The sequence below is a fragment of the Cydia strobilella genome, chromosome 1 (assembly GCF_947568885.1).
Source record: "Cydia strobilella chromosome 1, ilCydStro3.1, whole genome shotgun sequence".
NCBI classification, from domain to species: Eukaryota; Metazoa; Arthropoda; class Insecta; order Lepidoptera; family Tortricidae; genus Cydia; species Cydia strobilella.
The window spans coordinates 34,182,793-34,208,939 of NC_086041.1; the positions used below are offsets into that span (position 1 = coordinate 34,182,793).

General features: G+C 40.0%; 1 protein-coding gene across 4 annotated transcripts; it reads right to left on the bottom strand.

Annotated features, from left to right (window-relative positions):
- On the bottom strand, nt 1-26,026 carry LOC134744970 (DNA repair endonuclease XPF). Of its 4 annotated transcripts, none has more exons than XM_063678937.1 (17): nt 25,910-26,026; nt 25,577-25,780; nt 25,345-25,497; nt 24,145-24,325; nt 22,837-22,949; nt 21,582-21,747; nt 20,032-20,168; nt 18,108-18,262; nt 15,916-16,352; nt 14,917-15,102; nt 12,339-12,464; nt 9,729-9,822; nt 6,960-7,075; nt 5,417-5,590; nt 2,941-3,081; nt 1,729-1,923; nt 1-231 (listed from the first exon to the last, which is right to left on the bottom strand). In XM_063678937.1, the coding sequence occupies exons 2-17, from the start codon at nt 25,705-25,707 to the stop codon at nt 70-72; spliced, it is 2,667 nt and encodes an 888-aa protein (XP_063535007.1). In that variant the 5' UTR covers nt 25,708-25,780; nt 25,910-26,026; the 3' UTR covers nt 1-69. The 4 variants fall into 4 exon arrangements, with proteins under 4 accessions (XP_063535007.1, XP_063534990.1, XP_063534999.1 ...); XM_063678920.1 differs by having other exon boundaries at nt 25,876-26,018; XM_063678929.1 differs by having other exon boundaries at nt 25,865-26,006.
- Between the last annotated feature and the right edge of the window lie 121 nt (nt 26,027-26,147).

The following is a 26,147-nucleotide window of genomic DNA, read 5'->3' on the forward strand; positions in this document are numbered from 1 at the left end:
TATGTATAAATATGATTTATTCCTTATAAATTATTGTACAGCTCAAAAATAAATTAAGAATCCTTCACACTAAGTTTTTTTAGTTTTACTCCTGAATAGTTTCCCCGTGAATTTCTTCTTGCCGGTCTGTTTGTCGTCTTTGCCGGCGTCTGAAGGCGTCGCCTTGACATGTAACACTGAGTATAATGTTTCTGCTTCGTTTTTGTTTTCTATCACCTCTGCCACTTGTTCCTGGAAAAGAAACAAGTAAATTAGTTTAACCTTTTGGACGCCAATGACCGATATATACGCACCGTAGGTTCAACGCCAAAGACCGATTAATCGGTCATAGACCACAGAGCAACATAGACCTACATGCATATGTATAAAGTTCAATTTCAGTTTTGACACTTCGGTGACGTTGCGTCTGGATGACAGCTTTTGTGTTTGACACGGCGTGGAAAAGGTTAACCTATATAACACGGGGTCTTAACCCTTAAATGCAGGGGTCGGCAACCTTTTAGCAGCCAAGGGTCACATAGCGGTTAGCAAAATAGCAAAAGCAGCGGGCCGCACACTTTTAATAATTCGTGAATTTATTAGACATTGTCGTTTGTCAAAAAGTACTACTTTTGATATACATTTTTATGCAGAGTGCCGAAATTCAGAGCGCGCTTCGCCCGCTCTTACATGCAGGGCGCCTGCGGCGCCACTCACACTTAAAAGTCGGGCTAAGCCCGACATTCAGCGCGCGAACATACACGGGGCGTCCCTCACAATTATTCATCTTACATGAAGGGCTGTTGCGGCGTCCCTCACAGTTATTCAGCGCGCGATGCGCGCTCTCACATGCAGGGCGCCTGCGGCGCCCCTCACACTTAAAGGTCGGGCGAAACCCGACATTTTTGCGCGCTCTTACATTGCGATAGGCAGACACTCATATTGGCACGTCTGTGCATATTGAGTGATTATCACATTTAATGTAGATCTTGTGATAATGGGTCCCATCTAAAAAAAAATTGAAATGAAAGACTTCTTTTTCACTCGGAACACTTTAGTGGCGTAGGACTGATGTAACCTGGAGGCTCGCGGGCCGCAAGCGAGGGGTTCGCGGGCCGCCGGTTGCCGACCCCTGCTTAAATGCATCAACAAAAACATCCAAGTTACAAATAAATCGCCTGGCGACTAAGTTGCTCGTGCGCGCATACCCTAAGTAAAACGGGACGACACTACAGTGTTGCCACTTTTTAATTTCTACTCTTTTTTGCCAGACTAGGTAGTATTTTGGTATACTACCTATGTTACCGTTTCGCGAAAGAAAAATACTCGAAATTTTGTAGTTTTGTATATGGCAGTTGTAGCCGCCGTGCAGGTCTCGACTCTCGACGACTCCAATAAAAAGACTTCGATTTGAAGTAAACTGATATAATCTTCAATAGGTACTGGTTACAAAGGGTTCTTTGACTAACAGTTAAATGCAGAAGTGGTGGTTAGTGTAGAGGTTGATGAAAGAGTGATTTAGCGAAATTGAACAGTAAAAAGGCGGTATAAATTTAGGTGCCTCTCACCAATCAATTAATCAATCAATTTAGGTGTCCAGTTTTTTGGGTGCGAATCGCGATATAAATTATGTGGTCCTATTGGTGCTTTAAAAAAGCCTCCGCATACTAACCGAGCCCGACGGCTGCGTTTAGCTACTGCTACGAATATTTTATAGGTATAAATAAAAAGTTGCGTTCGCAACAGTACCTTGTCTAGTGTGATCAGATGGTCCAGTGACCTCCCCTTGTTCATGATCCGCGCTAAGTTCTTGCTGGTGACTCCGGGCAGTTTCTGCACGAAGTCATGAACTAGAACGTTGTAACGCTCGTAGTTCACGTCGTCTGCGGTGTTGTCGCCGCCGAATGCGATGGCTTCAGATACGGACGGGTTCTTTTTGCCTTGCTGAAAAATTATAGGCCAGAAAATCAGAAAATGCTTGGAACACAATTTTTGACTTTGTAACTTTGTTTGGACTAGTTAGGTGAACATATTAAAAGTCCCCGGCCGTAGCCCTTGAGCCGGGGGGAGGGGGGTTTGAAGGTTCCATTTTTCGGATATTCGATTATATCTCTGAAATTATGCGTCTTGGTTGATTGGAACAAGAGAAAGAAAGATGTTTTTGTCAAATAATAAAAATGTTTTCCATCCATGCAAGCTTTTATTGCCAGTTGTACTTTTTCTATGTATTTCTCACCGACAGGTGTTATAAAGGAACAATAAAATATTATTATTTCAATTTCTATTTATAATTTCCTAAAAGTTGGTATCCAAAGGTTATCTCGAAGAGATCGCTCATTCGCGACAAGACTGCATGTTGTTTACTTCTACTCGTTATCATATTTTACAATATTCTGTATTTATCAATATAGATATGAATAATCGGAAGTCGATAAACGAGAAGTCCCTATGATAGCTCAAAAATGCTACGAGAATTGCGGGCTCTGAATGAGGGCTATCGTTTTTTTGCTCACCAGTTGGCGCCTCTGTTGATGGTGGTCCAAAAGACTAAAGAACAGCTGACAGTCATTGAAGTGACAAGTGACATTTGACATTTCGAACTATAAAAATATGGATGGTATAGAAAGGATGCCAATCTCTTATGGCAGAATTGTTGCAAAAGTGACCGCTTTCAGCTTTAAATAATAGTTCCTAATCTCTCCGGTGGCGCTAGTTAGGCTCTGGGACATGAGTATAACATGAATCATATAAGGCAACAAATAACCCGACCAAATTACGTAGGTTGTTTTTGGTAGTATTTCGGTGTATGGTGGCGCCGCCTAATTACTGTTTTTTGATGGACACTTTTCATACATAGAGATTTGGCTCCATGTATAGAAAAGACCACCATCTACACTAGCGCCCCTCGGCGAATTCATACGCGTTAGCCCTCATTCATTAGTGTGTTTTAGTTAAAATGACCTTGAGTTCATGGAAGAGCTCGGCGGTGGCGTAGGGCGAGGGCGACCACACGAGCTTGAGCCGCGGGAAGTGGATGGTGAGCAGCTGGAGTTTTTGCTGGATGTCCGCGCCCGACATGTCACTTGAACCCACGAAATTACCCTACGATAGACATAGCGTACACCGTATGAGCTCTTTCCCAATGACGTCCAGTTTTTTGGGCCTACGGTTTTCTGCAGGATTCCGTTTTAGTAGTATAGGGTAGACCGAGGCGATTCGGATCACAGGGCGAATCAGATCAGGCTAAAAGTCCGATGATGTTTGAAATATTTTTTGATATGAGTGCACTTAAATTGCGCCGTACGTCTCTCCTCTTAGCATGTGAGTCAGTCATAAGTAATATTTGAGATATCAAGAGATTTTTAGCCTGATCCGATTTGCCCTGTGATCCAATTCGCCTCGCTAACGACGCTAACGTACCTTAACGTAACGTACGTAACGTGCTAATATAGTAACGTTCACACGATCATTCTGTTTGCGGGATACTGCACGCATACTACTGAAAACTGGATCCTGCAGAAAACCGTACCCGCAAAAAACTGGACTGGCGGCCTAAGAGCTCTTTCCCAATGACGTCCAGTTTTTTGCGCGTACGGTTTTCTGCAGGATCCAGTTTTAGTATCTAGTATACGTGCAATAGCTCATACAGACTCACGCCGAGAACCCCAGAGAACACCCGAGAAGCGTGAATATGATTGCTTTCTCGCCGTCTCGTTCTCGCGCTCGCCTGTTCTCCGATCGGTGTCGTTATTTTCAAAGGGTTTCTCGGGCGAGAAATGAGATGGTATTCACATTCTCGTTCGGTCACAGTGCGACCATTGCCGCCAAACCAAAGCCGCTGCACTGTCGTCCATTCCGGATAACGATCGAGAATGCGAATGAGAAGGTCGCATGAGTGTACATGCCCTCTCGGTTCTCGCGCAATTTCTCGGCAAGACTTCTCGCGTGAGTCTGTATGGGCTACACGTTCACATGAGCATTCTGTTTGCGGGATACTGCAAGCAGACTATAGAAAAAAACTGGACGTCAGAGGGTAAGATGTAAATAAGAATACCTGGATAACTTTTTTGATAAATCAAATTAAAAATACAGGAACTACCCACAGAAATTTTGATTTGGCGTCATTTTTGGGAGGATAAATCCAAGTGTTTTATGAAAACCGCTTACCATTTAAAAATGCTATTTTTAGTTGTAAATTACGACGCCTAAATTCGCCATACTTAGTTGCATATTTGCAATTACATTAAATATATTTGCAGATTTATTTATCACACAATTTGGTCGTTACTTTATGACGTATACACGTCATGTTGCGCTGATGGCCTAGCGGTAAGAGCGTGCGACTTGCAATCCGGAGGTCGCGGGTTCAAACCCCGGCTCGTACCAATGAGTTTTTCGGAACTTATGTACGAAATATCATTTGATATTTACCAGTCGCTTTTCGGTGAAGGAAAAAATCGTGAGGAAACCGGACTAATCCCGACAAGGCCTAGTTTCCCCTCTGGGTTGGACGGTCAGATGGCAGTCGCTTTCGTAAAAACTAGTGCCTACGCCAATTCTTGGGATTAGTTGCCAAGCGGACCCTAGGCTCCTATGGAGCCGTGGCAAAAATGCCGGGACAACGCGAGGAAGATGATGACACGTCATGTTGCAGACAGCTTTAAATGCACGTGAATTGGCTTCCTTGACAGTTAAAACGATTTAAGGCTTAGAACTAAATTCTTAAGCGGAATAAATGTCATATACAAAGGAAAACGTGACCAAGACTTCCAGTGCCCAGGGCTGGAATCGAACCAGCGTCCCCTGCAATCGCGACAGATGCCTAAATACTTGAAATGACAAAAAAAATGTTTTCATACAAATTAATTACTCAATTTTTGTTATTATTTCTGACTAGCTTTTTCCCGCGACTTCGTCTGCGTAGTAATTTGGGTAGCTTATTTTGTATCCAATATGCTTTTTATCGATTTCCCATACAAACTTTCACCCCCCTTACAGGATGATTTCTGGGATAAAAACTACCGTATGTCCTTCCCCGGGACTCAAACTATCTATACCAAATTTCAACTAAATCGGTTCAGCGGTTTAAGCGTGAATAGGTAAGACAGACAGACACACTCGCATTTGTGGGTCGGGCGAACTCAAACAACTCAAAATAATTATAAAAACTTATATTTTTGAAAAAAAAAACATGAAATTACCGTGTCACATCGTAACGCCTGAAATCCGTCTCTCGAATCTACGGTTACCATTTTTAAATCTGCCGATGGCGTTTTGCTATCTCTTTCGCACGCACTAACACTCAGCACCACACTCTCTCATTTACACATCATTCATTCTGCAGTTCGTTCTCTCACTCACTCTTTCAGTCCTTACATTCCAATCCACGCATCCTACATTTATAATATTATTATGGGTTTACATGATTACTACCTACCTGTAGATTAAAGGGCTTGTTCTGATCAAACTCGATGAGTAAGACGGGGCGTGCGTAACAGCGGCACATGTGCGTTGCCTGCGTGTACAGTCGGCCCGAGTTGAGCGAGCCGATCAGGTCCGAGATGGACTTGCGCTCCACGCACGTGTCTGGGGTCAAAATGTAATCGCCGATCTGAAAATTTTTTTTAACCGTCAACCGGGGTGAATAGGGATGGCTGAGGGTATCCCTACGGGGGTGTAGGGATAAAATGGATTGGACCCGGGTATGTCCTTAAACTACGTTCAAAAGAGAGGTATGGGCACTGTGAATGACATCTCGCTTTGTGTGGTAGGGCACAGGACAGCGGATGTCATTCCAGATCTAGAGCAGAGCCCAACTGGGGAGTTACCTCCATCTTACAGAAAACCGCAGCCAAATAACTTTAGTCCCTACTAATAGTGTTGTGTTCCTGCCGGTGAGTAAGGTTGCCAGAGCTCAACGAGGGAGAGGAGTGTTAGGGTCGGCAACGCGCATGTAACTCCTCTGGAGTTGCAGGCGTACATAGGCTACGGAGACTGCTTAACATCAGGCGGGCCGTATGCTTGTTTGCCACCGACGTAGTATAAAAAAAAACCTGAAATGAGACTTACCCGTCAATTTCTTAATAACTATTTGCACAGAATAACTAATAGTACTATCCAAACTGCAAAATGTACCTAAACTGCGAAGTGACACCCCTCCTGCTATTTGCACAAATTGTACAGTCGCCATCAGATATATCGGAGCGGCCAAAGCGCTCACAAATATCTGAACACGCCTCTATTGTCAGGGCGTTAAGAGTGCGTGTTCAGATATTGTGAACACCTCGGCCGCTCCGATAAATCTGATGGCGACTGTATCATGCAAAATCTAAATTATTTTCAATCGCATGGTACAGTTTGTGCGGGTAGTTTTTAAGAAATTGACGGGTAAGTCTCGTTAACCCTTTATTTGGTAATTAAAAAAAAACTGGCCAGGGCGAGTCGGACTCGCGCACGAAGGGTTCCGTACCATTACGCAAAAACCCGCAGGTAAAATCACGTTTGTTGTATGGGAGCCCCACTTAAATATAAATTTTATTCTGTTTTAGATATTTGTTGTTATAGCGGCAACAAAATTTCAACTGTCTAGCTGTCACGGTTCATGAGATACAGCCTGGTGACAGACGGAAGGACAGCGGAGTCTTAGTAATAGGGTCCCGTTTTTAACCTTTGGGTACGGAACCCTAAAAAGTCAAGGTAGTGAGTTCAAGCCTTTTTGACGCTCAATATTAGTCCTAATGATTCTCATTAGGAAATCACTAGCAAATTAGGAGTTGGGCTAGCAAAAAATATGTAGTTATATATTTGTGGTATTTTCTATAAAAAGGGACCTTATTGTCGATGGCGCTTACGTCATTATAAACGATGCTCCGATATAAATGCAATGCCGCGCGACGCTGTGAGGCGTAAGCGCTATCGACAATAAGGTCCCTTTTCATAGAAAATGCCCCATTTTGGCAAGTAGGTAAAAATCAACTGACAGTAATGGTGACGGGCTCGACGTGGATGCCCTTACGATGAAGCAGCGCCGGCAAGTCGGAGCGGAACTCGCGCATGTCCACGATCACCGTCGGCTTCTCTTTCGGCTGTTGTCCGCCTGCAATACATTAACACTGCTGGAGTGGCATAAATCTAATGCCTCTTCTACGGCCTCTACGGGTCTCTATTGTTTGACATAATTCACATAATTATTGAAAGTCATAATGTAATGACTGTCATTAGTCATAATTTGGTTTTTCTCAGAAACGCGTAACTTTTCAGGATTGCCATAAAACAAACCTAACCTAACCTATCTATAGGATAACCCGAGGAAAATCCTGAAAAGTTAACGGTTTCAGAATTATGACTAATGATAAACAATCACAAAAACAATGACAATCATTACATTATGACTTTCAATAATTATGTCAAACAAAGGGACCCCCTCTTCTACACTTTTTTTTTGTTTACGGAGTGGGCGAATGCTTTTAGATACGCACCATTCCCGCGGCCGCGTGAAGGCCATTGATGGGGGGGGGGATGGGGGGGGGGACTCGCCGCTCCTGTCCCCTCTCAACTGGCGAGAGGGGAGGGAGAACCTAGCTCTACCCACTAAACCTACTCCGGCGTTGCATCCCTCCTTGCCGTTTGTGAGGGCGCCATGGGATCGAGTACACTCTACCATGATCTACTCTACTATGATGATCGTTGATAGTATCATCGGCAAGATCATCATGCAAGCATCCACATGATCGCCTGTACGACGCAATTATCCGGCGATTCCATTTGATTGCGTGCCCAAAAAAACGACAACTCACGGGTCGCAGGCGATTATTGGAGATGATACACGATGACTGGCGGGGATTTTAGTTACTGGTTCTTCTGGCACTCCCCCTTTCTGGGGGTATGAGGTGACCATTTCAGGGCGGGGCCCTTTTTGGCAGCTTCTTTCGCGTGCCGTAACGACGGCACGGTCTGTTGTTGCCAACTTTTAGTGTTGGGTTTTTCTTCTTCTTCTGTTCTGGATTTCGGTTGGCCATCATGGCTTGGTGGTCATGGTGGCCAATCTGCGGCTTTGAGGTCTTCGGGAGCTTATTCTTGCGGCATGAGCTCACGTGGCTGAGCTCGCTGCCGGCGGGCATGTGGGGGGCGGGCACGGAGAGGGGCTATCCCCTTCAGTAGCTGGTGGCGTGACGAGTCGGCGCTGGCGAACATTTTCCGCGCCAGCTGGCCCACGAACTCGTCCAGCGTCTGTTGTTGGAAGTCTCTGTATATGGTCGCGTTCCGCACGTAGCGTGGGGCTCTGACGATCGTCCTTGACACAGGGACCGGCCCGCTATCCCTTATCGGGGTTTTATAAGGGTATTGCATAAGGCTTAACTCACCATACCCTTTGCCAGACGAAACCCTTTGTTTTGCTATTAAAAACCCTTATATAAAGCTACCACATTTGAGTAATCGGTAGCCCAAATACCCTTACAAAACCCTTATCATCCGCTTACCAACACCTTGCATATTGCTTATAAGGGTTAGCCTTATAAAGGGCTTCCCTTTTAGCATATAAGCGTGCTAATTTAAGTCGTCTACCTTGTTCATAAAACACACATTACTTCGAATCCGAGCGATCGTCGGCGGCGACGGCGGCGTTCTTTACTAGGCACGTATTTTCTTTCCATTTCATACACTACCGTAGATATATACTAATCCTGTCTCTTTCACGCAAAGGGAAACCTTTATAAAAAGCGCTTAAAGATAAGGGTAACCCTTATTAAGAGCTAGCCTTATTTTTGGTTAGCTTTTCGGTAAGGGTATGAATGGGCTTGCAGTTCAAAAGGGAAAGTCTTTCAATTTGTTAGCCGTGTTTAAGTGTCGCCCATTAAAAGGGTTTTATCGCGGAAAGGGTTGTCCGGTCCCTGCCTTGACATCCGCATCCGCGGATGTGAGCCTTTAAATATTCGCATCCGCGTCCGCGGATGTCAAAAAATCGGCATCCGTAACATCCCTGGTGTAGACTGTAGAGGAGCCATAAGATATTGAGTGCATAAGTTTATGCAATCTCATGGCTCCTCTATATGTGGGGTGGCACTAAGAGTGGCAAGAGTAAATAGATTATGATATCATTAGTATCCGCTTACAAGCCGGGTTATACGCTTGTTTGCCATCGTCACGGCATAGATCCGAATAGCCTATTTTTCCGATATTGGCTGTCTGTACACCGAGATGAGAATCGGAAATAACGTCGTATGATGTACTTGTGACATATTTGCAATTTATTTATTGTAAACTTAGTTAAGTAGTAATTAGTGTTAAATAGTGTAATTGTAGTTGTCTGTAAATTTTTCATGGGTGATCCTTGCCTGTTAATAAACGTTTTATTTTATTTATTTATTATTTATAGAGTAACTTATACTAGAGCGGTACTGTTATAGTAAGTTTTGTAACCACAGTAAATTCACTGCCATCTATCGACACACTTTAAAACTAAAAATGAAGATTTATAAAAATACGATAAAATGTATTTAAATATGGATAAATGATTTTTTTTATTTGCATTAATTATTTTGACCCAATTGTAAAATAACAAACGAAACCGTCAACGCCATCTATACGACAGTAGGCCAAAGCTAGTAGCGCCCTCTGATCGAGAGTCAAATTTTCTTCTGAATGAAACTGATTTTCGAGGCAAGTTATTTCCTTAGACTGTATCCATCTATTACGGAGTTATATCTATCTTTGGTCACGGTATACAAATTAAAAATAAGTAAAATTACCAGCTTTTCTCGTATCTATGTCTTCTTCATCTTCAATATTCATGTTGAAGTATTCATCTGTTTTGCCGTCTTGATATGATGGCACCACCATAACCTGACAAGCATATGCAAAATACTTAAAAGCAGTTAATACAATTTAGTTTGTATTAAATGCCATGCTGGCCTTAATGATATCATCTGTCGGGCCTTAGCCAGTGCGGGAGCACCGGCCATTTTGGAACCGGCCGGCCTCGCCCGCGATGCAGGGACCGGCCCGCTATCCCTTATCGGGGTTTTATAAGGGTATTGCATAAGGCTTAACTCACCATACCCTTTGCCAGACAAAACCCTTTGTTTTGCTTTTAAAAACCCTTATATAAAGCTACCACATTTGAGTAATCGGTAACCCAAATACCCTTACAAAACCCTTATCATCCGCTCACCAACACCTTGCATATTGCTTATAAGGGTTAGCCTTATAAAGGGCTTCCCTTTTAGCATATAAGCGTGCTAATTTAAGTCGTCTGCCTTGTTCATAAAGCACACATTACTTTGAATCCGAGCGATCGTCGGCGGCGACGGCGGCGTTCTTTGACTAGGCGCGTATTTTCTTTACTTTTCATACACTACCGTAGATATATACTAATCCTGTCTCTTTCACGCAAAGGGAAACCTTTATAAAAAGCGCTTAAAGATAATTAAGAGCTAGCCTTATTTTTGGTTAGCTTTTCGGTAAGGGTTAGTCAAAGGTAAGGGTATGAATGGGCTTGCAGTTCAAAAGGGAAAGTCTTTCAATGTGTTAGCCGTGTTTAAGTGTCGCCCATTGAAAGGGTTTTATCGCGGAAAGGGTTGTCCGGTCCCTGCCGCGATGACGCTAAAAGGCCCGACGGGATGACCCTCGTGCCATGGAAGATGGGACGGCCGTTGGTTTGGGACGCAACCTGTGCCGATACCCTAGCGCTATCCCATCTCCATGGCACCGCAATGAAGGCTGGTTCGGCTGCCAATTCGGCCGAGCTCCTCAAGCGGCGCAAGTATGCAACCATAAATAGTGGTTGCATATTTGAGCCGTTTGGGGTTGAAACTATGGGGCCTTGGGGGGAAAGCGCCCATAGAGTTTTTAAGGAATGTAGGCGCAGGTTAGTAGAGTTGACGCGTGACCAGAGGGCTGGTTCATATCTAGCACAGCGGATCAGCATTGCCATACAACGTGGCAATGCTGCCAGCCTTCTGGGCACGCTGCCAATAGACGGTGATTTGGGGCAAATTTTTTATTTATAGTTTATTTTTAAGTTTAGTTTTAATTTTAGTTTTTAATTTAGTTTGTAATTTTGATTTTAATTATTTTAGAGATACCTACTAATATGTTTTACTTTGAAATAAATTGCCAATTAAATAAAGATTTACACATTTAGTTTGTTAGAAATTGAAATATAAGTAAAACTACGTCAAAAGGTTCGCTGTACAGTTAAATAACAAGTTTTTGGAACGATAATCGTTTTTAAACATTCAATTTACTTTCCTAATCTGTTTTGGGTTATAAAATTACCAATATTACTTTTGTCAAAAATATTTTGATAAAATATTAATAAATTTCATTGAAAAAATGTAACGTCACACCAGGGGGGGAGGGGTTTGCCAAATGTGACCAAGTGTGATAAGGAGGGGGGGAAGGGTAAAAAAACCTCGAAATTCGTGTGACGTAATTAATGAATGAACCTTATGTTGTTCTGTGGTGTGTGACGGATTAATCGGTCTTTGGCGTTGGGCCTACGCTGCCGATATATCCGTCATTGGCGTCCAAAAGGTTAACTCAGTAGGTAACATATATTTGAGCTGGTGATAAAAACGCCCTTGGATTTGAACCCAGAACCACCAGCCTAAGGACATTCTGACGCCATGAGCCATGAATTATTGTTCTATTTTGCATGAACCCTTTTTCAGGCATAGTACGATTTATCGACCACATATCCGCCAATAGAATTTCAACCTTAGCAATCAGATATAAGGTTCAAATTAGATTGGACTTTTAAAATTGTCTTCAAATGAATCCTCAAAGCTGGATTAATTGGTTTACAGGGTGTCCTTAGCCATTGGACAAAGCCGAAACGTACATATGCATTAGGGCATTTAGAATCAGTATACAAAGTATCATAACAACCGGTGTAGCGGTTACGAAGACATTAACAACTTACATTATTTTACTTTGGAGCCTGTATGTGTTAATAGCTCCTGAGGTAATAAATAGTATGAAACCTTCTTCGACCTTATTGATTATCTTTTTTATTTATTTATGACATTAATAAGATTCGGACTTTTGACAAATGTCATCGTTGCCGCACATTTTTGAACAAGTTGTCAAAAACACTGCCAATAATGAATACAGTATGTTTCTTTTTGTTGTCGATCATTGGAATTAAGTTTTGTTTGTAATTTTATTTTTTTTATCTTTTGCTCTAATTAAATAAATATTAATGTTAGAGCATTCCTGAGAAGTAACCCTATGTGGGATTTCAGGGTTTGTCCAATGGCTAAGGTCACCCTGTATATTTTCATTTTTTGGGAAAGCCTTGTAAATGGATGCGCCATGGAAAAGGCTACCTAATAATTTCAGTAGATGGTCCAACTTACACTTTTAGCTTGAATCAGCAGCTCGAAGGCCTGTTTCTCTCTTTTCAATGACGTGAGATACGCCTGTTCCTCCACAGTTTTATCGTGTATCACGAAATACACCTTACACCGAGGTTCGCCTTCAGCCTTGAATTAAAAAATGATTATTTGAGTATACAGTTATCTTCTTATATACAAAAAATAAATGGAAAGTTAGGATATGGGCAACATTTTAGAGATTTGAGAAAATCAATCACGGGAGGTAATAGAAGTGTTAACAGAATCTATTAATAATATAAAAAGGCAAAATAATAACTCGGCAAAAACTACCTACTGCATATAATTAGGTAAGATAACAGTGTATCCTAGAGTAACATAAAAACAGTAGTTTAATGTCCCATATAATTATAATTTATTACCCAACCATCCAGGTTTTATACCAATTTTGTACTAAAGTGACAAACAGTTTGGAAAAATGGCTCTAGGGAGAAATGGTTGCCGTTCTCTTTGAATGTTCGGATGCAGATCGGGTTTTATTAAGTCATATTATTGTATTATATTCATTTAATTTAAGCAACATGGCTCATAAAAGCTTTGAAACAAAAAAATCTATTAAAATTAAAATACAAACTTAAAAATAAAAATATTATGAATGAATCAATAGTATTTATTTCAGGACAGGTCCCATATTGTGACATACAATTACAATTATAAATATGAAATAAAACTATGAAAACGGATTATATCGCGTATATTGATATTATAATACATCCCGACGTTTCGAACTCTTTACAGCGTTCGTGGTCAACGGGTGACTGAGGAAAAATTACAAAGTGCAAAAATACCCACATACTAAAATAATGAACAATCATAGACTACAAACTTTAAGGCTGGTTGTACATGCAAAATCGGTTCATAAGGCTAGTTATACACTATAATTATTTTTCAAGTAAAGATATATATATATATATACGCGATAAAAACTATGCCGGCTCCAACCCTACACCACGGACCCGAGAAGATTTAATTCCCTCCTAAATTGTAGGAGGGTATCCCAATATGGGACCGGCAACAAACTCGGCGGGACACATCTTTTCAAAACATCAGAATGTCCAGCATCATCCAACACTAAAGTCTCACAGTCTATGTCTCGCTTGCTCCTTTATCAGATGGACTACAGGATCCCAAGCTGGTGGTAGAGAAAAGCCATCTTCCCTATTAAAGTTTGGATATTTCTTAATCTCAATGGCCTCGCGCAGCATTCTGGGTATGTAACGCTTCTCCTTGGCAAGAACCAGAGGCTTATCAAACTTGATTGAGTGATTGGCTTTATCCATGACATGCTCACAGACAGCAGACCTAGGTCGACGGTGCTTGACATCAGCTATGTGTTCCTTCACCCGAGTGGAAATGCTCCGTTTCGTCTGCCCGACATATGATAGGCCACACTCACACCGATGATGATGATGATGATGATGTATTATAATATCAATATACGCGATATAATCCGTTTTCATAGTTTTATTTCATGAGTAACTATCGCGGTAACCGAAGACAATATTAATTATAAATATATTAACAAATAAAGTTAGGTACATAATATAAACAAGTCAATCTTACAAAATGAAAATAAAAACTTACGAAAACTAATAACCTACCTACGTGGAGCGCGAGACATGGAGCTGCGTCCAATGACGCATCAGCGCGGAATCCCAGCATTATAAATGACCATGTTAGCTTGTAATAGTATAATACGGTAATGAATACCTTCCGGACCTCGAAGAGTTCAATCTGCCGCACGCCGCACCGCGGCCACGTCGCTGTGGTATAGGATTATGTATTTAGGCCGGAGCGACTCTAGTGACTGCTCTAGGGAGAAATGGTTGCCGCTCTCTTTGAACGTTCTGATTCAGATCGGCTTTTAATAAAAGTCATAATATAAATGACAATAGCGTGTAATAGTATAATATAGCAATGAATACCTTCCGGGCCTCGAAGAGTTCAATCTGCCGCAACGCGGCCACGTCGCTGTGGTACAGGATTATGTATTTAGGCCGGAGCGACTCTAGTGACTGCTCTAGGGAGAAATTGTTGCCGCTCTCTTTGAACGTTCTGATTCAGATCGGCTTTTAATAAAAGTCATAATATAAATGACAATAGCGTGTAATAGTATAATATAGCAATGAATACCTTCCGGGCCTCGAAGAGTTCAATCTGCCGCAACGCGGCCACGTCGCTGTGGTACAGGATTATGTATTTAGGCCGGAGCGACTCTAGTGACTGCTCTAGGGAGAAATGGTTGCCGCTCTCTTTGAACGTTCTGATGCAGATCGGCTTTTAATAAAAGTCATAATATAAATGACAATAGCTTGTAATAGTATAATATAGCAACGAATACCTTCCTCGTCTCGAAGAGTTCAATCTGCCGCACCGCGGCCACGTCGCTGTGTATGTATTCAGGCCGCAGCGACTCTAGTGACTGCTCTAGGGAGAAATGGTTGCCGTTCTCTTTGAACGTTCTGATGCAGATCGGCTTTTAATAAGTCATAATACCTATAAATGACAATAGCGTGTAATAGTATAATATAGCAATGAATACCTTCCGGGCCTCGAAGAGTTCGATCTGCCGCACCGCGGCCACGTCGCTGTGGTACAGGATTATGTATTCAGGCCGCAGCGACTCTAGCGACTGCTCTAGGGAGAAATGGTTGCCGTTCTCTTTGAACGTTCTGATGCAGATGATAGGCTTTTCGGTCTCGAGTTGTGTTATGTCTAAATTGTCTATCTAAAAACACAGAAAGTATATTGATAAATGTCGGCTTTAGAAAATTTAGTCCACATTAGAGCTCCATGTATTTTTGTGGTGAGGAAGAACGGCAGGGTGTGGCAAATTCTTATTTGAATCTGTTAGTAGTAGTAGTAGTATCGGCAGATTTTGGAGAACTGACTTTTCGATCCTATCTGATTCCGTAACTGTTAAGAGGCCCACTAATAGTCAATTCAATTTTTCAGGTAGTATGGCTCCGTCGATGATTTCGCCAACGTCAAAGTGGGATCCACGTGGGATCGAATTAATATTTCTTGATTAAAACATATAGGCCATCGGCCATAGCCAGTGTACGGTAAACAATAAAATTATGGGCTTCTAGGGCTCTAGCCAGACACGGTTAGAGGTAGAATACCAAATGCTCTTAGAGCACGACGTTGTTCGGTGGTTGTTGTAGTTGTCTCGTAAAACCGACAGCTGGATTTTACGAGAAGCACGTGGACTACCGGCCGTTGACTCCAAAATGGTGGTTAAACACGCTCTGAGATTAATTCTCCATTCACTGCATACCACATTAGATTACTGTATAATAAAGCTATCGATATAACACATTAAACAATATTAATGAGCAAAAAACAAAGGAATTAATCACGAGGCTACTATCAAGATGGCGTTCGAACCGGAAGTCCCACTAATAGTCAGTGGGCCCCTTAACCCCTGGACGATTCCGAACACCTGACAGACCGATATCGTCCGGCAGACTGATAGTCACTGTGCCCCTTTAGACATTTAGATTAATGCTTGTCTTGATAACGGCAAGCTCATTCATACCTGTGAAATAGATTCGAACATGCTCTCATCCTTCGACGTTTTGTTATCACTCTGCGTTGCCAACTGCGTCAAAGTCAACACGTAATTCGTTCTATCGCCATCTTCAATCTCTTCCTCTTCGAGCTTATTAACATCACCAGTCTCTTCATTTACCGGTTCTTTTTTTAAATCACCAGCTAACGTATTTATCCCTTTATACTTAGAAGCTAGAGTAGTTATATTTAAATCTCTCCTAAATGCGGTGTAGAAAAGATATTTATTAGCGCCCATAGTTAGAAAGCTGTTCAGTTGGCTACAAGTTCTGCTGTCTTGGCAGAGTATTAATATTTTAGTACTGTTTAGATTTCCTTTATTTTTCTTTTTCACTTCATCGGGTATTTCTTCTAGTAGTAAATCACTTAGGACTTTCCATTTCGTTAGATGTTCGGGGTCGAATTCTGGAACGAGTCAGTGAAAACTAGAACTGGTGAAATGATCTTGTGAAATCATTCAATAGGTGAATTTGTTATCAAATAAATGGGATTAAAACTTTGCTATATCGAATATCAGAAGCTTGGAATGCGAATGGGTCACAACTCACAAGTATCCATAAGATACGATAATTTTGATTAAGCATAAACAGAAAAATATCCATCCAGTTATCAAAATGGGATCGTAAAGCGCCATCTATGGCAGCTGTCATGTTGGCGGTTACAATATAGTTACTGTCTAACTTATGCATCTTAGTACCTTCTGTGCTTAACAGTAAAAAAAATCTTTTATTTTTATTTTATTTTATTTATTTGGGGCATCAACAGCAATACAAAAATTAATACAAATCATAGTGAACAGGAAACATAGCCAATAACAGATGTTCACAAAAGTACAATTAACATGCAATAACTAAGTGGAAACACAAAAAAAAGAAGGGAATAAAAAAAGCATTCTATACAAACTAGATATGGCTTGCATAACATGTGTACGTGTGTGTTTTGAGTGATTGTGTGTGCGTGTTCGTGTGTGTGTGTATGTGACTGTGACTGAGTGTGTAATGGAAGACGGAAAGATTAAGGTGTGTAATTATTTACCTAGTTAGATTTCGTCAATTGTCGTTATTTTTAGATTTCAGTAGCAGTGACTGAGCTCGTTTTTTTAAAGTTGATTTTGTGCAGTCGAACAAGTCGATGCTACTAAATTGTTTATTATGAAGTTTTAGAATACGATTTATGGGCGAATTTTGAGCATAGTTGGTATGAACTCTGGGTAGAAAATCTTGAAATTCTTCACCACCAAAGGCCCCCAAAGGGTTCCGTACAAACTTTAAATTTTATCTCAAGCAACTTTAAACATGATTTGAAAGATTTTTGACCAGAAGTATACTATGTTATATGTATACTGTGTACAGCGCCATCTATCAACAAATCGGCCAACTCATTTTCGCGACCTAATGTATGTATGTTGGTTTTTCAGGGATAATTCTTTATCATGATCCGACCCTTACCGGGGTCCCTTTGTTTGACATAATTATTGAAAACCATAATGTAATGATTATCATATTATCATTAGTCATAATTCTAAAATCGTTAACTTTTCAGGATTTTCCTCAGGTTATCCTATAAACTCTGATTTATAATTAAATTCCAATAAACTAACCTCACTTTTTCTCTTTTCCGTATGTTTAAGAAACTAAACTAAACTATATTTATTTTAAATGCTAGAGTATGCAAAAGAGAAATTTGAGTTTATTTTTTTACATATTTTCCATTTTTACGAAAGAAAAAAGGATCTGAGTGAGGTTAGTTTTTTGGAATTTAATTACAAATCAGAGTATATAGTTGGTCAAGCAAATCTTGTCAGTAAATAAGGACAAAGAAAACTATACTCATCCTTTTCTATTGGGTGCTAGTACTAGTGTAAGACAAAGATAGTATGATTCTCTCAGTCTATGTTTGAAATGAGACAGTCCTTTGACAAACTATAGATAGATTTAAGTCATAATGTAGTTATGTTTATAGTTTTAAGTCATAATGTATTGTTTGTCCACATTTTCGTTAGTCATAATTTGGTTTTTCTCAGAAACGCGTAACTTTTCCGGATTACCATAAAACAAACCTAACCTAACCTATCTATAGTTTAAAAAACTGTAATAGATTATGACAAACAATACATTATGACTTAAAACTATATGGGTAACGATAGAGACCCATTCTTACCATTTTTGTGGTTATAAACCCTCGACTTTGCGAGTCTGAAGAGCTGTTCAGCGGAGTCCAGGAGGATCCACCCCGAGTTCACTTTGGCATATTCCGGGGTCCTGTATTTGCTCACTAGGGCGTAAAACGAGACGGAGTCGTCGTGGATCAGGTTACTGAAATCATTATGAACGGAAATGATAGAACAATTGCACTGAATTTAATTACCCAAAGGTTGTCTGGAAGAGATCGCTTTTTAGCGATAAGACCGCCTGTTGTTGCCTGGTTCTATTTTTTCTTTAAATATTTCTTTGTAGTTTTACATGTATGTAAAATGTATAATTTTGGTGCAATAAATAATATTTACTTACTTACTTAATGAGGGCTATCGCGTATGAATTCGCCGCTAGGGGCGCTAGTGTAGATGGTGGTCTTTTCCATAGTTCGAAATGTCAAATGTCATTTGTCACTTCAATGACTGACAGCTGTTCTATAGTCTTTTGGACCACCATCAACAGAGGCGCCACTAAGCACTAGACTAAGCTCTGAGAATGAGAAAGGCATGTCTAGAGAGCTCCCGGTGCCTGGCAGCGGGGGAAGTAACAAACAGGATGCTTCAGGGACAGTTGGCGGGGCAAGTTTATCTGCAAACCACAACCTCCCAGACTACCGAACATTCTCCTCACGTGTGAAAGTCAAAAACCGACATTGGCAAATTCACCCCGTGCAAAATTGCGGGGAGTAAAAGCCAGATAGGATAAAAAAAAAAAAAAAACAGAGGCGCCAACTGGTGAGCAAAAAAACGATAGCCCTCATTGAATTTAATTTACGGTAGTTTCCTCAGAGATGAACTAACTACCTACGCCCATATCTACAGTAATCTTATGGACAGTCTTTAATTTTTAGGGTAACCCAAAGGGTAAAAACGGGACCCTATTACTAACTCCTCTGTCCGTCTGTCTGTCACCAGGCTGTACTTATCTCATCATAGAGTAACTTATACTAGAGCGGTACTGTCATAGTAAATTTTGTAACCCCAGTAAATTCACTGCCATCTGTCGACATACTTTAAAACTAAAAATGAAGATTTATAAAAATACGATAGAATGTATTTAAATATAGATAAATGATTTTTTTTATTTGCATTAATTATTTTTATGATTTTGACCCATGTTCTTTCACTGATATGCGTTAAAATTGTTAAATAACAAACGAAACCGTCAACGCCATCTATACGACTGTAGGCCAAAACTAGTAGCGCCCTCTGAACGAGAATCAAATTTTCTTGATTTTCGAGGCACGTTTTTTCCTTAGACTGTATCAATCTATTACGGAGTTATATCTATCTTTGATCTCATCAACCGAGACAGTTGAAATTTTCACAGATGATGTATTTCTGTTGCCGCTATAACAACAAATACTAAAAAGTACTGAACCCTCGGTGGGCGAGTCCGATTCGCACTAGTCCGGTTTTTTTTATAATTTTCGGCGGGGCGAAAAGCTGTTAAATGAATAAAATGTCCCATAGCCCGCCATTAATCTTTTATTAATTAATTATTATATAAATTAGTAATTAATTATATAACTATTTATTAAATTATTTTTTTAACTGTGAATATTTTCCAAATTTGTGCCTACGTTGTATTAATCTAGTGTAATGACACAGGGCGGACACGCTATTTATCAAAAATCACTTGTAGTACACGCGCACATGCGTCATAGTGTGAGCAAGTTGCTTAAAAATAGTACTGAGCGGCCGGCAAACGGCCGTCAATCTAATGTCGCGGGGCGAGGTAATTCGAGTCGGGGCGGGGCGGGGCGTGAACGTTCTGTATGATAATTTGATAATACTATTACTTATTCTGTGGTAGTGATTATTATGTAAATAGCTGTAATATTTTTGACAATGTATGCTTTATACTAATAAATTAATATGTAAACTCACATGATCATGCTTCTAAGCACCTTGAGGTCCTGAACGTACTCCTTGACCCTCGTGCTGAGCTGATGCCACACGCAGTCCAGCTGCGATTGGAGAATTTTGTGAAATTTCTTTGAAATGCAGTTCTCAGTGGTGATTTCCTGAAATTATATTCGTTTTTAGGGTGCCGTACCTAAAGGGTAAAAACGGGACCCTATTATTAAGACTCCGCTGTCCGTCTGTCTGCCACCAGGTTGTATCTCATGAGCCGTGACAGTTGAAATTTTCACAGATGATGTATTTCTGTTGCCGCTATATCAACAAATACTGAAAACAAAATAAAATGAATATTTAAGTGGGGCTCCCATACAACAAACGTATTTTTTTTGACGTCTTTTGCGAAATATCGTGCGCGAGTCCGACACGCACTTGGCCGGTTTTTTAACTACTCACGCTAATTGGGTAGGTACACTATTTTCTGAAAACTCCCTTATCACTACAAAGTATAAAACAAAGTCGCTTCCTGCTGTCTGTCTGTCCCTATGTATGCTTAGATCTTTAAAACTACGCAACGGATTTTGATGCGGTTTTAAATAGATAGAGTGATTCAAGAGGAAGGTTTATATGTATAATACATCAGAATTGCACCCGTACGAAGCCGGGGCGGGGCGCTAGTAAGTTATAAATTGCTGCATTTAACCTTTTGATCGCTTTATGTCATAAGCACAAACATCACTTAAACGCCAAGCTTCCGGGCGCGAGCGAGCTACAGGGACCGGACAACCCTTTCCGCGATAAAACCCTTTCAATGGGCGACACTTAAACAAGGCTAACACATTGAAAGACTTTCCCTTTTGAACTGCAAGCCCATTCATACCCTTACCTTTGACTAACCCTTATCGAAAAGCTAACCAAAAATAAGGCTAGCTCTTAATAAGAGTTACCCTTATGTTTAAGCGCTTTTTATAAAGGTTTCCCTTTGCGTGAAAGGGACAGGATTAGTATATATCTACGGTAGTGTATGAAAAGGAAAGAAAATACGTGTCTAGTCAAAGAACGCCCCCGTCGCCGCCGACGATCGCTCGGATTCGAAGTAATGTGTGCTTTATGAACAAGGTAGACGACTTAAATTAGCACGCTTATATGCTAAATCCTTATTATAAAACCCCGATAAGGGATAGCGGGCCGGTCCCTGGCGAGCTAATGTAAACCTTACTTGAAAGTGTGACGGTTAATTTGACAGCGTCCACCATAACACGTATAGCTGTCCATGGCGTGGCGGGCACTACTAGCACAGAATAAGTAATAGTATTATAATACAGAACGGCCACGCCCCGCCCCGCCCCGACTCGAATGACCTCGCCCCGCGACAGCAGATTGACGGCCGTTTGCCGGCCGCTCAGTACTATTTTTAAGCAACTTACTCACACTATGACGCATGACGCGTGTACAAACGTGCCGTTCACACATAGAAACGCAAGTGATTTTTGATGTATAGCGTGTCCGCCCTGTGCTAGTAGTAACGACGCCTTTAGGTGTTCTTAGCGTTCAAAAGGTTAAACTCAACCCATTACCTGCATGTCTAGAGTCCGATTAACACTCTTAAGTTGTTTAACGGTGTAATTCATGATGTCAAGTAAGCACATTTGAATGTGGTTCACGTTAGAAGAGAGTGATACATGCAGTTCCACCACTTCTGCCTGTCTTTTCTTGAGGCATTGTATGATGGTGCCGTGAAATCTGGAATAAATCATATTTTTCATTTCTCATGCTCAAAATGGGTCATTGTTGTTCTAAAAAATGTGCAGAAAATTATATGTTTTTGGTTTAGTGAACTGTACTCTCTGTCTCTCTAAGTACATTTTCGGGACCCTATTACTAAGACTCCGCTGTCCGTCTGTTTGTCTGTCACCAGGCGGTATCTCATTAACCGTGATAGCTAGAGACTTGAAATTTTCACAGGTGATGTATTTCTGTTGCCGCTATGACAACAAATACTAAAAAGTACGGAACCCTCGGTGCGCGAGTCCGACTCGCACTTGGCCGGTTTTTTTTTTTATGTACACCTATTTTACTTTCCTTGTACTCGTAATGAAAAGTAGAGTGTTTAACTCGGGTGAAAGGCACTATTTTAGTCTCGGTCTATTTGCGCTCTCATTGCGTTCGAGCGCCAAACTACCTCGACAGCAATGGGTGCCTTTCATCCCTTGGTTTACAATCTACTATTACAGTACATACAGTGCTACTTTCCAGCACTAGTGCAGGAATAAACACTTTCCGTGCCTATGTCGAAAGTTCAAATGGCCATATGTACTGTAAAACGTTGTACGATACACGTGCGAATAGGTAATTCGCAACTCATGTTGCGAGTTTCCGCGGTTTATCACCACTCATTGCGAATTTCCGCACTTGTATCGTATTAGTACATTACGATATAAGTGCGAAAAGTAGGAAATTGGCAACGAGCGGCGATAAATTAAAACACGACCGACCGCACTTTCCACTGCGCAATTCGCCACACGACTGAGCGCGATAACTAAATGCGATTTTGACTCCAATGTATCGGCCCCATTCGTAGTGCTCATAAGGCCGGTCTCTACGAAGTATTATAAAAATAAAAAATAAATAAATAAAAATGTTATTTATTTAGGTATCAACCCATTACATTCAGAATAATTATTATATTAATCTAATTTATACATTCTAATCTATATTAAATTTTACTATTCTAAACTAAACTAAACTAATTATTACCTAATCTAACACTAATTAAATATTTGCAGCGGAGGCCTTGCGGATTATATATGTCTATGTTATATATTTACATACCTGGGCCATAAAAATAATTCCGTCACAAACACAGCTCGCATCACCTTCTCCACTTGGTGGTATCCGAAAGTGAATGAAATTGGTGAACTGGAGAATGCCTTTACAAAACCTGTCTGGAGAAAAGAAAAAAAATACATATTCACTCATTCATTTAACATGACTTTGCACATGTTTTGTTTGAAATACCTTTGCTTTATATCAAAGATAGATATAACTCCGTAATAGATGGATACAGTCTAAGGAAAAAACGTGCCTCGAAAATCACGAAAATTTGATTCTCGATCAGATGGCGCCACTAGTTTTGGCCTACACTCGTATAGAGGGCGTTGACTGTTTCTTTTGTTATTTATAATTTTAACGCATACCAGTGAAAGAACATGGGTCAAAATCATATAAAAATAATTATTGCAAATAAAAAAATCATTTATCCATATTTAAATACATTTTATCGTATTATTATAAATATTTATTTTTAGTTTTCAAGTGTGTCGACAGATGGCAGTGAATTTACTGGGGTTACAAAATTTACTATGACAGTACCGCTCTAGTATAAGTTACTCTATGCATGTACCAACTACCTGTAACTAACATCTTTTGTAATGCACATGACATTTAATGTTGAATAAATAATAAAAATAATAATCATTTTAGCTTCTTTATCATGTATTGTTATTAATAAAATAATTAAAAAAACCTCATTTAAAATTACCCTGAGATGGCTGATATAAATAAATGTGGATGATTAATCTTGCTTCTCTGTAAATTATACCACAATAAATATAGAAAAAAACAGTTTAAGCGCTTAGACGCCTTAGACGCATAAGGATATGGTCGAAATATATCAGTACTACATCAGTGCGGGGGTGACATCGTCACTGAGTGACGAAACCCCATCTTTAAAAAAATTGATATAAAAAAAAAATGTTTCACTGTCAATGGGTAAGTCTCGGTAGCTCAGTTGGCAGAGCGGTGGGCTGGTATCCCGGTCTCGCAAGTTCGAATCTCGCCCAACACAGTTTTTTATTTTGCCTTTATGAATAATAGTAAGCATTATTTTTCTAATTCTAATAAAACCCTGACATGACATATGATTATAGATTGAATCGTCTCAAATGATTTTTACGCCAAAAACCCTAATCTGTTAAACAAAAGCCATTGTTCGCGCGCTCAGACACAATGGCCACGCGCTCACACACAATGGCCTCACGCTCTCTTAAAAGAAACAATGGCTTTTGTTTAACAGATAGGGTCTGTCGTAAAAATCATTTGAGACAATTCAAACTATACAATACAAGTAGACCTCCTCACCTTATTATGTTGCCTATAGAGCCTCAAAGCAAAGGCCTCCTGACAGGACTCGAGCACAGTATGCGCTCGTAACACTATGATCCCCGTGATGTTAGCAACTGGCACCCGCTGCTTCAACAAGTCAACCACCAATATGCGGGTTGAGACAAACTGGACTCCGCCTTCTAAGTACACCTTTTCCCTAGTAATTATAATTTTCCGATGATTATATTTCAAATTGAAAAGCCATTCTCAAAGTGTGTTTCGCAGACCCCTAGGGCTCCGCATATCCTATGTTGGGGCTCCGGGAAAATACTTGTAATAATAAGAAAAAAAAACCAGCTCATCTATAGGTATATCTGCCATATCTGGTCCACAATGACTAACAAAGAAAATTTAAAATTTAGGGCTCTGTCAAATATTTTGCTTTCCAAAATGATTCCATCACCAAAAAAGTTTCAGAACCGTTTATTTAAGATATACCTACAGAAGAGCTGGTTTTTTTTCTGATTATTACAAATATTCTTACGGAGCCCCAACAGAGCCTAGGGTTTCGCGGAGCACACTTTGAGAATGGCTAGTGTAAGTGCAATGCAAAAACGAGGTTGTCAGTCTAAGTTAAAAGCAGTGGGCTTAACCAGTGGTCTGCAGACATGGAAGATACTAACTGCGAATTTATAAACAGAACAACCCTGCATCAACTTTAATTCTCATAAGTATTTACTTCCAAGAAGTCGGTAGTCATTGGTGAAAAAATAAATTTTGTAAAGTTATCCTTTAGGGGTCATCCATTAATTACATCATAAGTTTAGGGGGGAGGTCAAGAAAATGTGACATGTTGTGACACGGGGGAGGGGGTGTCACACACTTTGTGACGTCACTTTAACTTATTTAAATTATTTCATTCCCTGTACAGTTAAATATCAAGTTTTTTGGACCGATAATCGTTATTATTCGTTTAATTTACTTTCCTAATCAGTTTTGGGTTATAAAATTACTAATATTTCTTTTGACAAAAATATTTTAATAAATTATTAATAATGACTTAATTCGATTTGCTGATTTTGGGGGAGGGGTGTGCCAAATGTGACAAGGAGGGGGGAGGGGTCAAAAAACCTAGAAATTCGTGTGACGTAATTAATGGATGAACCCTTACACAATGGAAGGTTAAGATCATTATAAATAATTAAAATCTGCTTAATTATACATAAATCAAAATACCTTTCAGTACCCAGATTTGGTAAAGGTTTCAAGTTGAACTTCTCTGTGAAATACTTTTCTTCGTGATCGCTGCTGTTAATAACTAAAACTAAGTTGGCTGGGTCCTTGTAAACCCATAATAAATTTGAAATTATTCCATTATAATTTAATCCTCTGAAAAACAATTTCCAAATTAATAATACTTTTATTTGACCTTGATAATAAACAATGCATGCAGAAAAGGATTACTTACTTGGCTAATATAAGAAGTGCATCTTTCTCAAAGACATCAATAAAAATTTGTTTTTCAAATTCAAGTAATTTAAACTTTGTTTCAATTTGTGCTAATGTAGTATCATCTTCATTAGTAGATGGTGCTTCCATTGTCTGAGTGTAATAATTTTACGATTGTTGGCTTCTGCTGCCGGTTTAATTTGTTTATCACACAAGTAGGTACCTGAAAATATGAATTTATTGTTAAATATATTCTGCTTCCACAGAGGACACTCCTCTACTTTAAAATATATTTTTTATTACTAACATAAAACATACAGAATTAATTGCTTTAAGTACTAATATTTCGTACATCATTTATTTATAACAACGTAGAAAGAAAAATAAAAATCACAACGATCGTAGAAACAATTATTTGAATGGATGGAGTTAGAGTACTTGGAGTTCGGTCAGTTCGGTTTGATCAGTGATTTGAGCGAATAAATAAATGACAACTGGGAGCTATCTTTTTCTGTTCTCTGTAATATGTTTAAATATTGAAATCGTTTACTCCTTGCACAGGCAGTTTTATTCATAGCTTGAACAGTTTT